Raw genomic sequence first — 17,225 nt, forward strand, 5'->3', positions numbered from 1 at the left:
AAGAACAGCTGAGGTATAATACAGCTTAACTTCTCCCTCTGCCAGTCCTGCTTCCCCCACTTCCTGAGAGCACCCCAAAAACTTGCATGCTAATCTCAGAACCTCAGTTTCCCACAGAACTCACCAAAGGCATCATCCTTGGTACACTTCACTGCTCGATAAAAAGCAGTGGCTATCATTCTTTTTGTTGAAATATCCAAGCAATCCACATTTGTTTTTCATAAAGAGAGACTTCCTGAGTTTCTTTATGGGTAACATCCCTTTATGGATGAGGAAAAAGTGGCAAAGATAAAAATAACCTAAACCAATTTTTATTTTCATCTAAAGAGGCCTAAACTCTGTAGGCTGTTCTCACAGCAATTTTCTCTACCACTAACTTACCACTTCATAGTTAATCTAGTTTTAAAGACAGAAGAGAGGCATAGGAAATGATAGCATATCCTGTTTATAAAATAACAATAAAGTTTCTGGGTACACACATATAATCCCAGCACTTGAGAGGCTAAGGCAGGAAGACTGTGAGTTGGAGTTCACCTGGGCTACGTAGTAAGACCTTGTCTCAAAACAAGGGTTTTGTGAAGGGTAATTTTATGCCACCAAAAGGTAATACACAATACTGAGGGGCAGAGGCCTGACATATGGGTTGAGGATTTTCATCATTCAAACCAGCTGAACACAGACATACTTTCTGCAACTGGTGAGTGACACAAAGGCCACTGGACAAAGAAGCAAAAGGCTTGGAACCTAGCCTCCATTCTGCCAGTGATTCTAGTATCTTGGGCTATCACTTGCTTTGGCTGGGCCCTCCCCTCCTCACCTACACACGGAGCTTATATTTTAACATTTTAGGTCCTTTCTAGTAAGAAAAACTTATGATTGCTTAACCTTGCAGAGTTTTTTCCAGGCAACATAAATAAGATGTGGAAGTAAAGTGTGATAGCAGAGAAGAAATTAAAAGTGTCATAAATTCAAGTTACTAACTTCCCAAATGTGTATTACAGGAGAGACTATTACGTGAATAAAAGCAGATTTTATAATTGTATTTTCCTTTGCAAAGCTTTCATTTAAATCATTGCCTATGGCATTGATTGTCATTTCCTTAATCTGGAGCATTTGAATACATAACTCAGCAATGCCTTGAACAAGTCATAAGTCAAAGTTAACATTTTTAAAATTTAACCATACCCAGATCTCTGTTTTGGGTAGCAATGTGCTGAAATACCAGCATCTATTAAAATGAGGTTATTGATGTCAGGGTGACATGCGTTATGATTTGCAGGCACCCCCCTAACCAACCTCTGTAGTGATATCTCAAAGCAAAGTTGTAGTAATTACCCTGGCCAGGGAGAGAAGGTTTAACTGAATTGGCTCTTTTGATGCATTTTGAACACAGTTGCCCCCTAGGGATTACACAGGCCCCATGCGTGTGAGTTATTACATAAATACTACCCTTGAGGAAGTAATAAGTTGTGCTGTCAGAAATTTTTCTTCTTCCCATTTCTTCTCATTCAAAGTGTGGGTGTTTTAGAGCTACCTCTGTTGTGTCTACTTTGAAAATTAAACTGTAAGTGCTTATGGATCCAAGCAGAATGAGAAACATATAAATGCTCTCAAGTATAGTTGCTAAAGTTCTCATTTCTTAACCACTTATAAAGCACAGTTTCTGGTTCAGGATCATTTGCCTTGCTGTGACATTCACAGTCTTGCTCTGACCTTTATAAGAGGAGCCTCCTAAAAGCTTTGTCTCTAATGAGATCCATGAAGAGTCACTGAGCACCTGAGTCTCAGCTTCCTCATCTATGAAATGAATCTAGACAAACTTGCCCCCCAATCCTCAATGCCAAAGAGAGGATGAGGAATGAAAGTTAACCACAAAAGCACTTTAGGGCTCTGGCCTAGGGGGTTGGTGTTTCATTATTGATTGATCACCATCAACAACTTTAACTAAAAACACTGTCTCCAGTTTATAGTCCAAATACCAGAGGTCAGAGTTTGGGGTAAACAGAAACAAAGTTGACCCTACAAAGGTAGGCCTCATTTCTTTCTAGAGCTGAGCACAACCTGTCCTCTAGGAAATGCTCACTGACTGCTTCTAGTGCTTACGGAGCACACAGAAGGACGGACACTGCCTTCCCATTAAGACTTCTATTTCAAGGGCCAAAAGGTACAAAATGGGATAACATCTAAGAAACAATTCAACCTTCCTTAGTAACCCCCTTTGGACTATCATATTATTCTATCAAGAGTCCTTTTTCCAGCCCCTCCCCAGTGAAGCCTTATCATTCCAGAGCCTACCCCCAAAATAACAATGACTTCATTTGACAAATATGTTGCATTTCATGCTGCAGGATCTTCAGTCCTTGGCAAACAAACATTCACTTTGCTGAGGACTGCTGAAAAGCCACTAATGGAGTAAAACCTGAAAACCCTTCAAAAAATAATAATGAGCCCCCCTCTGTCTCCAGGTGGTAATTTAGTAGGTAGATTAGGCAACACTTGATTAAGGGTAAACCTCTCTTTTCTATGGAAATATACTCTGTTTGTACAGAGGGGCTGTATGAAGTGGAGGATTAGATCACAAATCCACAGGAAAAAGCAGAAGATATTTCTCAGAAGAAATATGCACGTAACTGCACATTTGGAAAAACAAGTCGTACATTATTAGAAGGAAAGAAGAAAACTGAAAAACTCCATGTACAACAGTTTTATTTACATGATTTCACTTAGTTCCTTGGACCATTTCTAACAAAGGGATAGTTCCCAAATACACTGCACAGGATGTCTTGTCACCCCTGACAGTCTATGAGTTACTACAAAGAGTAACGATTTCAGCTCAAGGCTACCAGAAAGTGATTGTGAAATAAGACTTTCTGAAACTGTCTATAGAGACCTGTTACAACAAAAGTCGTTTTTTTGGCTCATGGAGGATTATAGTATGAAAGAAAAACAAATGTCAAAATAAATCCCCAAGGAAAGAAAGCGTTTCTGTACTAACCTTCTGTCCTACCTGTCAGGGTCCCATGTCCTCTGCAGACTCACAAATACTCAAGTATTTCTCGCTGGTGAAAGCCATGAACAGAGTATGGAAATGCTAGATGAGGCTCAATTCACATTTCACCTACACTGTGAGATTTACACTATGAGATTTATCCCAATGTTTATGTACCGCAGTAGAAAAATGCAAAAACATTGTTAAGAATGATGATGTTAAATTCTAATGAAAGTTGGAACAGATGTAAGTTTTCTTTTCAAACTATGTTAGGATAATTTTTCTCATTTTTCCAGAGGTTGAAAACAATGACTGAAATGGAACCTCCTTAAATGAACTTACACCATGCCTACCAAACAGCCATGAAAACTCAATTTTTTTTTTGACAATGAGGAATCTCTGAACTCCACTGATCAGATTTCTTCTAATGGCAGTACTTAGGTAAATGAACCAGGATACTTGAACATAGATCACAGGGAGAGTAACAATATTAAGTTCAGGAAATTGAAAGAGAAACGAGTTTAACTCAGTGATTGAGAGAGATGAACATAAAGATAGGAGGCTTAAAAGTTGCTGCTTAAGGAGGTGTGGCAAACTCAAAGCCCTGAGTTCAAACCCCAGTCCCTCAGGGGAAATAAATGGAGCTAATTTAGGAGAATGATAGAGACAGTGAATTCAACTATGAATTGTAAGAACTTTTGTAAATGTCACAATGTACCCCCAGTACAACAACAATAAAAATTAATTTTAAAAAAGTTGCTGCTTAAAATATACCTATCCCTCTACAAAGAAACAACTTAGTGATCCTTGGGAACTTCATAACAAACTATAGGTTTTGCTGAAAGCTGTGCATTTTAGGGGTTTATGGTGCTTGTTACACTTCCTTTCTTAACTTATTCCAACTCTAATTGGAAATGCAAAGTCAAAGATGCCCCCTTGGGGGGAAAAAGATATGAATATATAAGGCTACACAAATTGAAAAATAAAATTATTTGCACCTTTTTGTAATCTATTTGTTTTTTTTTTTTTTAAGAACTGTACTAAAAGGACAAGAATAAATGGGAACATTCGTTTGCTTTTTAAACTGATCACACTGGGGTCTAACCACTGGCAGAGAAGAAACTTTACAGTTCCCTGGAAACCTATAATTTGGAAACGGAAGCACACAAGAACAGACTTTAGCTTTCAGGCAATAAATTGAAGAGAATTCTGCAGACATACAACAGAAAAGGAGCATAAAATATTGGCTTATGCATTTCTTAGAATGTTAGTTCATTAACTCGATAAATTGCACAGGGAAAAATGCAGCCAAAATCCACAAGAATGTCCATTGAGATTTCAAATTGGCATATTTGCTCAGCAAGAGATAGCTAGAGGTGAGAAATAATGCATCGCACTCTGGTAACATTGATTTAGTGTGAATCTCCAGAAAGATACCTTGTTGAAAAATCTCCATGTGAGCTCTAATGGGACACATGGAAGTCCAAAGCCCCAAGGCCAGGCATAAATATCAGGCTCTGTAATTTGTGTCCTGGGGAAAAATGTCTACAGAATTATACAAGAAAATCATGATCTTTCACACACAATTCAACATAAGCTGAAAAATGTTTTAATTTTTCTTTCCTTATTGCTCCAAATGTTTCTTAATGCTTTATTGGAAACTTTCATGTACTAGAGTGTGCTCAGTAGCTGTGTTCCTCATCAGTGTAAATAGTTGCAAAGGATTTGTTGAGCGATACTCCCAACGGTCACTGTCTTCTATAGTTAAAAGCTCATCACCAGTCTCTCTGGGAAAAATTCTGGTAACTGAATCCACGTAAGTCAGGGATGAATCTAGGCTCATGCACAATCCTCATCTTGTTTGACACATCCAGGGAGGTAGAGATCACGGTACCCATTTACAGAAGAAAAAAAGCAAGGTTCAGAGAGATTGTCTGTCTTACTCAAGGCCCTTAGCTAACAATTGTAAGGAGCAGTATTTGAAAACTGCTCTATTTTCCAGTACTCAAAAAGAAAATTAAAGAAGTTCAATAAAGAATGCTATTCCTACAGAGTCTGGGTGATCTCCTTTGAGGAAAAAGCAATGCAAAGTATCTTCTGACAAAAAGAAGATGCCAGACTAATACTTAATTGCAGCCTCTCTTCAATGGGTCAAAGTGAACTAGCTAGGGTGAATTCTTAGTGTCTTTATTTAATACCACGAGAACTCATTGGGTTGGAGTGCCAGGCTGTGCAACACACCACAAGCCAATGGGCTGCTCACATACAGATACAGGTCATTGTCCCAAGGAGTGTTTAAGAAAATTGAACCAACTTTCTCAAAACCACAAATTTCATAGACAAATTCACTCTGTCATCTTATTTTGGATAATCAAAAGGTCACACAACCCTAGGCTCACCTTTACAGCAATGTTCAACCAAGACTTAGTGACCACTGCTACCTTAGATGAGCCATGGACTCAAGATCCCTACAGTTCTCCATCATGCTCAATTATATTCACGTACTAAGGCCAACTGTAGTTGAAAGTTTTCATTATGCTTATGCGGTTGTTTTTCTATAATAAGGAAATACTTCTCTAAACCTTGTGTCTTAACGGATTGAATAATTGGCCTCAATTCTTTATCCTTCCTGTATCTGCTCGTTTACAATGCTCTCTATCTGCAGAGAATAAATTCCCCAGTCCTCGACCTGGCCATGTGTCTTGCTTTGGCCAGTGACATGGGGTAGAAATCACAATGTCAGTTACAGGTCTTATGACACCTTGCATGTTTTCTCTTATTCTTTCCTGTCTATGCTACTGTCATGGGCAGAGTTTCTATGGTTGCTGATGCCTCTTCTGTGCAGTACATAGCAGAGGACTGCAGCCAACCCAACTGAGAGCAGCTGAGCCACTCAGTTAACCTGAAAATCCAAGAGAATGAACTATAAATGCTTTAAAGCCACTGAGTTTGGGGGTGATTGTTACATAGTATTATTATGCTAACAATCATACCAATAATAATACCAACTGATACATCTTTACCAAAGATACAAGAGACATGCTGAAGGACGCAGACATAATTTTTTTGACATGCAAACCTGCTTCTTACTTATGTGAACAGCCTAGACCCTAACGGCATCTGAATACACAACTCCTGCCAAAATCCTTAAGAAGTAAAGTCAGATTTGTGAAAGGTTTTGTACAAGACTACACATGTAGGTTTGACCGAGAGGGCTCAGTTTTTATCTAGCGTATCCATTGTATCCTTCTTTAAACAACAAACATCATGGTAACTTAATACTCAACTCTGTCTCCAATTTTCATACCAATTAGTTGATTCCTCTGTAGCCTAATTTGATGGCTATTATTGTTTGTTGCAGGCAATTCCCTCCCTGAAATTTTTCTGGGTATAATATCTATTTGATTGGTTGAAATTATGAAACCAGAGTATCCAATTGTCATAAAACACTACTGTAGATTAAATCAGATTTAGCAGGTACAAACCTACCATACAAACAATTCCAAACTAAATCCTGGTTAAAACTTAAAGAGTTTAACTGACTAACTTATAAACAGGAAGTACTTAAAATAACAAGGATATTAAAAATCAAAGACATCCAGAAAGTTCTGTTTTCAGAAGGCAGGAATTACTGCATCTAAGCACATCTGCTTAACAATCCAGGCAAGTGGGAGGTTCACTCTTTATTAACCTTAACCAGAGACATTTTCATCAAAATTAATTGTGACTACTTTTTATTGCATTTCAAATGTTATCCTTTATTTGGGGTGGTCAGGAATGCAACTAAGCAATTCCAGACCATGCTATCTTTTATGAATAGGTCTATGAGGTAGTTATCAAGGCCCTTTAAGAAAATATTGCTATACAAAAGTTCACAGACCAAAATGAGACATTAATTTCTATAACTAGATGTGTACTTAGAAAAGAAGAAATTGCTATACATAGAAAAGATAGAAACTTTGATGCTTAATGCATATCAGAGTATAACCATGTAAATAACCTGCATATAGGACACAACTCTTTTCTTAAGTGCTTCTTTCACCTCTTCCTTGTTATTATAAAAACAGATAATCATTAACACTTATTCTGAGCATAGCCTGTGCCAAGGACAATTCTAAATTCTTAATATGCATTGGCTTTTTAACCTCACAACAATTCTGGAGTAGATGCAATTATCATTCCTGCTTTACAGATGAGGAAACTGAGGGTTAGGAATGTTAAGTAACCTTCCCGAGGCTACTTGGTTAGTAAATTTTGAAGCTTGTAAAACCCAGGAATTCTAACTCTGGAGTCAAAGAAAGATAATAACAAACTTACTTCAAGGAAAACTGCCACTACGATCACTTGATCTGTTATGGTTTGTGGCCTGATTATACCTTGCTCTACCAACGAGTGTACTTTTTCTGATAGTTCTTGCATTTGAAGGGCTTCCCCTACTGCTCTTCTTTCCCATCTCAAAAGCATTGAGCTCAAAGCCCACCTAATCAATGAAAATACTTTGCCATCCCAGATTCCCCACCTTCCTAATTCTTTAAACTGTCATCATCTAAAGATAGTCAGACCCAGGCTTAAGTCCTGGGTCTGCCACCTACTAGCTAAGTAATATTGGGCAAGTTGTTCTATATCTCAGAATCTCCTTTTTCTCTTATACTGAATGGAATAATATTCATTCATCTATCCCATATGATGGCTATAGTGGAACTCTGTGGTTTTATCTTCCCAGAACCCCTTGAGATGATAGGACTTACTTTTTTCTCAAGGGACATCACCTGTCCATGCTTTTAGCCCATGGGATGGCTCTAGGTGAAGCTGACACTTTCCCTTGGGTTCCAGGTGTTCACACAGCCTGACTACAGCCTGCCTGGCCAATATATACATCCTATCCTTGAATGTTCTCTGAAACTACTAGACAGAGCCAATCTCCTCCCCCTTAGTGACTGTGTTCACATAAGTAGCTTGAGGTTCTTTGTGGCCACTACTTGTGGAGAGCCTTCCTGAGAATTCAGGCATCAAAGACTAAAACATGCCTGCAAGGATGGAGACAGATTCCTGGTGCCATCCTGGTGTCGCTGATGGAATATCTGAATCCAGTCAGGTCCAAAGTCTGCTCCTGGCCTTTGCAGCTAATTTAAGCAACAGATTTATTTTTCTTTCTTTTTTTTATCAGTTGAAATTGAGGTCATTTTCCTGCCATTTGCACATAAGAGTCCTGGCTAGCTCAGGTGACACACAATTCAAATGGGATAACAACTACTATATGGTACATAGCATGGTACCCAGTGTATCGAAACATTCAATGAATGGAACACACTATGAGTATTATTTCGCCACATTAGTTTCTCAAGGGCAGGAAGACCTAGAGTCAGGTCTACATCTACCCCTCACTAGGATGCTTCTTTGTAACCTTTCTGCTAGTCTAGTTTTATCTCATGCAAAATAAAAAACTTGTTGTGAGGAATAAATGAAAACATATACCTGAAAAAATGTTCTGCAAATTTTAGTTTTTATTATTGAAGTCATTAGGCACCAATCTAACATCTATGACAAAAGGGGAAACTAAGACACAAAGCCCTGTGTCATGATATGTCAAGAATACTGAGGAAGCCGTGGACTCAACTAAGAAATGGTCTGTTCTAAGGCAAGCCCACAACTCAATGGAGGGCCTAATCCTAGAACTGTGTTATTTATTGAAAGCTCTAAGCACCTAATACTAAAGCGGCTTGGTGGACACAATTAAGGCATGTCTAAGACACAGAAGAAAAAGGAACGAATAATAACAAACCTCCATCTGTGATACTCTGTGCAACATATTTTCCTTGTATTTCATACTCTGGAATAATTATTTCTCTTTTGGTCAATTAAAAAGATGAACTATGAGTACATATTGAAATTATCTAACTACTTCTATCTCCAAGGAGGAAACCTGATATATAACTGGAGAAAGACACTAATAAATGAAATTTAACATGAACTCCAGCCAAGTTGAACTTGAAATGCTCCGTTTAAAGGCACATTGGAATAAATAAAGGAACTTCAAAGCAAATGCCCTGTTTTAGCATGAGTGTTTTATTGAGCATATGGGGAGGGCTCCTTTGCCAAAAATAGAGATGGTTAATGAGGAAAATTGGTGGTTTTGGTCAGTTGGTTTGAGAAAGAAAGAGAGACATTATTGAGAGATAACTATGTTTGTGAAGACATAATAATGATCTCTCTCAGATTCACCAAGTTTTGAACAAAATAAAACCAGTTTTGTAAACTGTCTGAAATAAGAAGAATGCATTCATTTCCAAGAATTTTCTATGATAATGCACATGCATTTCCCTTCTACTAACCTCCAAACAGCTCAAGTGTAAATTTAAAGGACATTGTTTTTGTGTCTTAAGCTCCTTATCAACTCAGCCTTTTAAGGTGAGGTACAGGAAGCAAGAGACTCTGTACAGCAAGTCTAGGTTCCACTGTAATCAGCTTTTCTTGGGCACCATTTTGAAATAAAGTATCACACTCGCAAACCCGGTTGGGTTCCCTGAGAATACGCTGTTAGCGCTGGACTCAGCGCAAAGCCAAGTTCACCATTTCTGTGTATATTTTCCTGCAGTAATGGCAAAATTTTGTAGAGTTAATCTCCAATTCTTTCGGAATAAAAAAGGCAAACCTTGGCTCACCTGCAAATGCTGTGAGTTGTCAACCATGCTATCTTCTCGCCTGCGGACTTCTTCCAGTAACTGTGCATTCTTCTTCTTTTCCAGCTGTTGATTGTGCTTGAGGTTGGCCACTTTCTTATTCTGATCCTTCATATGCCTGAAAAAAACCCAACAAAACTTGATTACATTCAGCCACTAGAAAAGTATGTGCTGTCACAATGGATTCAAGAAATACTAAGCATAAAATATCTTGACATGGGCTCAGGAAAACATTGGGACCTAAGAATATTCCATCCATTCAGCCACAAGTATGTACTGAGCACCTTCTGAAATGCCAGGTGTCAGGATGGCACTGGGGCTTCAGTGCCGAATGAGACAGGTCTAGTCTTCACTCTCATGGAGCATGGAGTCCACTGTGTACACAAGTTGTGCCAAAGAGACACAGCTTACATTTCTTAATGATGAAAAAATAAATAGCATGCCATAAAAGATGATGTGATGTTCATGTGGTCAGGTGGTAGGGTGGGAGGAGATGCCTTCAGGCACTGTGTCCAGGGAAGGACTCTCTAAGGAAACAAGACAGTATTTGAGGTTCAAAGAAGCCAACCAAGAGAAACACCAGCGGAGGGAGAAACACATGCAATTCCCAAGGCAGGAAAGCAGCTGGCTACTTTGGGGAACTGGAAGGCTTCAGTGAGGCTAGCCCATAGTAGGAGGGAAGTGGGGTAAGAAATAAGACTGTTGGGCACATAGGGCCTAGTGGTCCATGATGGACATTATTTTCTTCTAAGGGGTTGCTATTCTAATTATTATTATTCTTTTGGATCATATTCTTATTCTGAGATCATAATCCATTACTTTGATTTTTAAAATAGCAATTACAAGGTTCCAGTCAAACACATTGTCAACACTTAGCTCAAACAGAGTAACAGTTTGGCTAATCACAACGTTAAATCAAGCCCCAGTGCTTGAGTACAAGTTCTTAATGAATCTGTAGGATGTCAAACTGCAAAATCATAGAGTGATCAAGTAGGTAAAATGCTAAGAAAAAAAGAACAGGATAAAATAAAAAACAGGGGTTATAGGCTTGATGTGGACTATTTCACCAGCAGCGTTTAGCAAAACATTCCAAAGACTTAGGCAACCATGTCCACAGCAGCTGTTATAAATCTAATCCAACATGCCAGGAGGCAGGAGGGCAGCACCAAAGACTCAGAAGCTGTGACTCCAAAAGAGGAAACTGAGGAGTAGAATCATTTGGGGTCCTTTCTAATCCCTTCACCGTCAATCCTCTCCCCATATTGTTACACCAGCCACTGTGGCTGAGCATGGCTCTCGAGATAAGCCTACTGAGAAATGTAAACAAGATGAGAACTAGATGATAAACAGTAAGCATGTCAAATTGGAAGTCAAAAAGCAAATGGAAACAGCTCTCCACAAGAAACTTATTTCTAGTCTTCATAAAGTCACATGCTCCCCTCCTCCCTCCAACCCCAAGAAAATGAAGTTCAAGAGAAATGCTTATTAAGCTGCATAAACTTCTACAGGAACGGTGCTAATTAAAAAGTCTGATCACCTGGGCTCCTTATGAATATTTGCAGTAGCACCTGATAATACTCATTGTTGGACAGGGTACAGGAAACCACTTCTCTCATGTGTGGTAAGGACTGTGTAATTCAGGAAAGCATTCCCAGAAATCAACTTGGCAGTATCACCAAAGTGCACACACTTTTCCCCCAAGTAAATCCTTCTTCCAGGAAAAGAAGCCTACAAAAGTGCTTACACACATGTACAAAAGATGCATTAAAACACTTTCACTAGAACTACAGAAATGAAAATGTGAAATCTTCCTAATTGTCCACCAGAATGAAAGTGACTAAAGAAATTAAGTACATTCATAACATAGAATCAGGTGAGCAAAAAAAGATGGAGACAAAATAAAAATCCTTCAAGACATACTGTTAACTGAAATAATACATATAGCTTTGATCTTATTTGTGTCAAAATTTTTTAAAAAGACCTATTTGGGTGTATATGTACACACACATACATTTAAATAGAGATTCCTGGAACCCCTACACCAATGTATAGAAAATGGTTACCACTGGGAAACTGATATGAAGTGCAGAAGACAATGACTTCTGACCGATCAAAATACAGAGTATTGCCTTCTCTCCAGTCTCATGTCCCTTTTCCCCTGCTCAGACATAATCACTATTATCTATATGGATTCGTTTTGCTTATTTTTTAACTTCATACACGTGGAATCACTCAGTATATAATCTTTTGTACCTGGCTTCTTTCACTCAGCATAAGGTTTCTGAGATTCTCCCATATTACGGTGTATGTTGGTTCATTACTTCTTATTGCTAATATTCTACATGGATATTACCCCAGTTATTCCGTTGTTAATGGATTTTGGGGAAGTTTCAATATTTTTACTGTTATGTATAAAGAGGTAATGAACATTCTGATACCGTACTTTTCTTGTGGACATACACTTTCATTTCTCTTAGATAAGAGCTCAGTGTATGTCTAACTGGGAATGTAAAATGATACAACCCCTTGGAAGACCACTTCTGGGCCATATGAATCTTTCATATACACCTTCGATGCAGTGGCTAACAACAAAACTTTAGAGCCAGACTTCCCATCTGAAGTCACTCCAGCTGTGTGACCATGGGCAAGTTCCTTAACTTCTCTTTAACATCTCAGCTTATTCACATATACAGTGGGAATCATAACTGTATCTAACTCAGACAGGGTTATTGTGGAGGGTTGATGAGTTAGTCCAGGTAAAATGCTTAAAACAGATTCCAGCATGTTGACTCTCAATTTAAAATAAGGATGGAATCATGTCTTATGCAATATTGTGCATATATATTTAATGTCTTGTTTCCCCACACCAGAACTGACGTATTCCAAACACCTGAAACAATGCACTTTGGAATGCATCATTAGATGTTTTTTGTCATACCTTTACTTTCATTTGCACTTTCCTTGGTAATGAGTTCCATTCTTGGCAGGTTATCTGGAAAGCAACATTGTAAGAAGGCCACAACTAGCACGGACAAGTGAACTGAGATGCTGATGTGACTGCACAAATTGATGGCAAAACACACACACACAATGGAAGCTGACAATGCACATTGTGTGCAGAATTTCCAATAATAAAAGCTTTTACTTTTAACCACTGAGATGACCCCATTTTTGAAGTTTATAAATACCATTCAGTACTTTAACATAGCTATAAATTTTAGATAGCTATTATAAATATTCTAAAGATATTTTTATAGCAATTACAAATGTGTTAGATGTCATAAATGTGATCATTCCTTCCTGAAAGAGACAGGCTTTGTCTTTCTCTGGCTTCGTGAATCTTGCTCTCCTCCTAGCAAAGAGCTGCATACTGGGCCAAGATCTGAGGGATGAGCTCAGGAATAAGCCAGGTTGCTTGGACTTCACTTCTTGGGACCGCCTCTGTTTTACTAGTATGATGAAGTCCACTGTGTAAGTCCTTGTCAAAATCCTTCAATGGAACATCCACTCATTCTCCCTAGGTTTTCTGAATTGTCTTCTCTCCTCACCTTATTCCTTCTCCCTCTGTCCCTATAGTATTTGCTCCAGGAGGTAAGTACCATGTCTTCCACCTTCTCTGTGGTGCTTGAGGTTACATAAGAACCCACAGAGGAGGCCACTCTTAGGAAAAACACACAATGCCATCACACCATAAAGAAATTATTTACCACTTTACAGGTCAACAGAATGTACCCAGAACTTGGTAATATAGCTAAAGAAAGAAGATGTTAAGCAAAGGTAGCACTCAGATTTGAAAATTTAAGAAGTAGAGTCTCATAGAGGCTAAGAGAAGTTCAGCTTCCCATTTTCTAGTTCCACTTGGAAAACCATGCATAGAAGAACTGAGCCTATCAGGTTATTCCTCGCTCAGTTTAATGAAATGGTTCAATCATTTGAGACAATGAGATGGAGAAGCAGTGCAGTAAAATGCTTAAGACCAAGGAATTTTTTTTGCCAGATTGGATGCACTGTCATGATGGCAGCATTCCTTACAAAGTCTGTGACCTTGGCCAAGTTATTCCAATGGGAATATTAAATAATTTCATAAATTTAAGGCTCTCAAAATAGTACCTGGAACACAATGAGTGGTTTATAACTGTCAGCTTAATGAGGAGAACAGCATCTTAAAGTGAAGTTAGCCAGGTTCAAAAGACAAAGGTCACATGTTTTCACTCATATGTACAAGATAGAGTCAATACAAATACAAGCATTATCATCTATACATATAAATAAAAATAGAACAGGTTTCTAAAAGTGGGACTATAAGAGGAGACTAAGGAAGGAGGATAAAGAAGAAAAGAACAATAGATAGTGAATAATAATGAAATACATTCACATATGTGTAGAAATGGGACACAAGGAAACAAAGAAAACCATTGAATAATATAGGGAAGGAGAAAAAGGGTAGGAAGGACAGTGGAGGGGTCAGACTGCTTTAAGCACAATATATTTACAGGTAACATTCCATGGCAAAATCCCCACTGAACAGTGAAGAGACACTTAAACAATGAAGGACAAGAATGTAAAACAGGTCATGTTAAAGGGAGGGCACAAGTTGGGGGGGAAGGTAAATGAAGAGGGTAAAGTCAGATGAATACGGTTAATGTACTTTCCACACAGGTATGAATATGGAACACTGAAACCTGCTGAAGTTATTTTAAGGCAGAGAATGGGGTAGAAGGGAAAATAACAGAAGGGATGAACCAAAGTGGGGTATATTACATATATGGAAATGGAAATATCAGAGTGAACTCCCCTGTATAATTATCATATACTAATACAATTTTTAAAAAAGAATAAAAATATTAACATGAGAAAAATGTCAGCCTAATCCCTCTGCCCCAAACCCTCTTCTATGGAGTACATGCTTACCCCATGACTCTCACCTTTGACCTTCAAACTCAAACCAGGAAGACCCTGAGAGCAATCTTAACAGGTTACATAGCAGAAGGTGGTCATGATTAGCAAGAAAAGGGTTTGTTTTCTTTAGCATTTCTCTCTGGGGGAGACTCTGAAGAGTGACTTCCTTCATATATTCTTCCTCTTTCTGACCCTACAGAATGATAGAATGCCAGCCTACATATAAATGGACCACAGTGAACGAGAGCTAAACTAAAGAGAGAAGGTAAGGGCCTGTTAGGGAAGATCCCAGGGATGGAAAGCAGACAGACTGCCCTCCCCCAATACTCTCCTCTATGAACATGGTAGGATTGAATTCCCATAGGGGATTCACAGGGATAAACTAGGGCTGTTTCGTCCCTTCCTAAGAACTCAGTGTTCAAGTCATTGGCACCCAATAAGATACTTTTCGAAGCAAGCAGGGCCTACAAAGTTGTAAGGGTCACAGGATTGACTAACAAGCCTGGCTCTACTATCACCATTTGGTCTCCTATCTAGACCTGGTGACCCAGTGAACACAGGCCAGTCATGTAGTTCAAGCATGGCAACACTAGGATGATGCATCGTTTGTCGCATTTGTTAAGCACTAAATGTGTTTTCCCATTCTAAATCACTCTCATTGTAGACTGAACCACATCCTCAGGCTTCTCAGGTCTCAGATTGAAGGTGGTGATATATTCACCTACAGAAAGGCCCAACACAGAGTGCCTCTACTATCTCTTCCTGCCTAGTAAACATCTCCCTGCATATCCCTTGGTACCTTGATGCCTGGTCCAGAGCCTGTATAGAACAGGCAGGGAGACAGGGAAATAAGAGTCTGGACAGACCCCTTCCCTCCACTGTCCCTACTTCCACAGCAGCTCAAGTCACCAGCACATCCTGCCGAGCTCATGATGCTTTTATTTCCTTCTGGATCTCTCTGTTCCCACCCTTGCTTCCCTTATAATCCATTCTCCACAAGCAGCAAGAACAAGTGGCTTTGTAACAAGTCAGCTCATACACTTGTTAGCATACAATTCTCCAATAGATTGAATTTCCCAAAGAATAAAATCACACACCTGTGGACCTCAGTAGACAGGCTCATCCCACATCATTATACCTTTACCCAGGAATCCAGACTTCTTTCAGTTCTAGAACACACCATAGGACACAGGTACAAGCTACTCTCTCCATCTTGGACTCCTCTCTTCTGTCACTCCCATGGGTGACTTTCATTTCTCAAGTCTCAGCTGAAATATTACCTCCACAGAAGGGTCTTTTTTGTGCACCAAAGCTTAGGATGCTCCCTCCCCTCGATGAAAAATTTCTCTGTACCCTGTGTACTTACTATAGCACTTAACACAACTTGTAATCATACATGTATATTGAGTTGCTATGGACTAGTCCACCACCAAACAATCATTGCTGCTGGAATAGTTCATCCTTGGGAAGGACAACTAGGTGCCCAACCACATCCTCTCTGGCCCAAGCTGACATCATCTCCAACTTGGAAGAGGGTGTTGGCTCCAGCTAGTCCATGGAATCCATTCTTCACAGCACAGTGGAAAGTACACAAATGGGATTACATCTCCCTGCCACTCAAAACTTCCCACTGGATTTCTACTTCCCATGAAAATGCCCATGCTTTTTCCCATAACTTTGACCAGGTCCAACTCCTGCCTTCCCATGTGTTATCTCATTCTACTCCCCTCAGGCACACTGGCCCTCCATTTGCACCCTGACACACAAGTTCTTCTGTTCTCAGGGCCTCTGCAAAAGTGGTTTCCTCTTCTGGAAACTCTTCCTCATCCACATTCCAGCCCATTCATCACAATAACCCATAGTTATGCATCTTACCTCAGTGTAAACATGTTGTTGTCTGGGCAGCCTTGTCAATCTAAGGAGAAAGTTGGGTACTCCTATTATAAATTCCCAAATCACACAGTGCCTGTCTCACCAAGAACCTGTCATATCCTATTTCTGATCCTTTTGTGTCCTTCTTGTTCTACCCCTAACCACCTCCTGGCCCATCCCAGTGCCTAATCCATGGTTCCAAAACCATGGATTCCTGCTGGATTGAACTAAATTCTGAAATCTACCCTCTCTGTGGTCTAAGTGTTAACTCTTATTTAGGAATACCTATCTATGGATTTACTTGAATTAAGATTATTCTCTTATATTTCATCTTTTCAAAAAACCCCTTCTATAAAAAGAATTCAATCCCACATAATGAAAGCCAGTTTATTATCAATAAAATGGTACCTAGTGAAAAAAAAAAAGTCAAAAAGCCTAGACTGATGCAGCATACAAATGAGAATTATTATCTGGTGCTAACACAACAACCAGCTGGAGTTTTCTTCCTATAAATGTTCATTTTTAGAATTAAACTGAAAATCTAAGAGGGTATGACCCCCCAAAAGACCTGGGGTATTGCTTTCCTATATTTTCTATATTCAATATAGTTAAAAACTCCACACAGTTTACAGCAAACCAATGGCCTATGCCCATTATGCTGCTAAGAAAGGCTTTCACAGTCTGGAATGGCTGTTAGCAAACATTTTCCATAAAGTGCCAGGTAGTGAGTATCATAGACTTTTACAGGCCAGACAGCTTCTATGGACACTGCTCTTCTTTGCCTG

The 17,225-nt window shown here is 39.1% G+C and overlaps 1 protein-coding gene across 18 annotated transcripts in view; it reads right to left on the bottom strand.

Moving 5' to 3' along the window:
• LOC109683367 (ERC protein 2) overlaps positions 1 to 17,225 on the bottom strand; it is a 998,591-nt gene that overhangs the window by 422,922 nt on the left and 558,444 nt on the right. For all 18 annotated transcript variants that reach the window (XR_012436318.1, XR_012436316.1, XR_012436319.1 and 15 more), the window contains one exon: positions 9,652 to 9,787. Coding sequence is in view for 13 of the 18 variants with exons in the window: in XM_074043977.1 (XP_073900078.1) it covers positions 9,652 to 9,787 (136 nt within the window). In the remaining 5 variants the exon portion in view is untranslated. The remainder of the gene's footprint in view (positions 1 to 9,651; positions 9,788 to 17,225) is intronic.

The sequence above is a fragment of the Castor canadensis genome, chromosome 10, assembly GCF_047511655.1.
Source record: "Castor canadensis chromosome 10, mCasCan1.hap1v2, whole genome shotgun sequence".
In the NCBI taxonomy this organism is placed as follows: domain Eukaryota; kingdom Metazoa; phylum Chordata; class Mammalia; order Rodentia; family Castoridae; genus Castor; species Castor canadensis.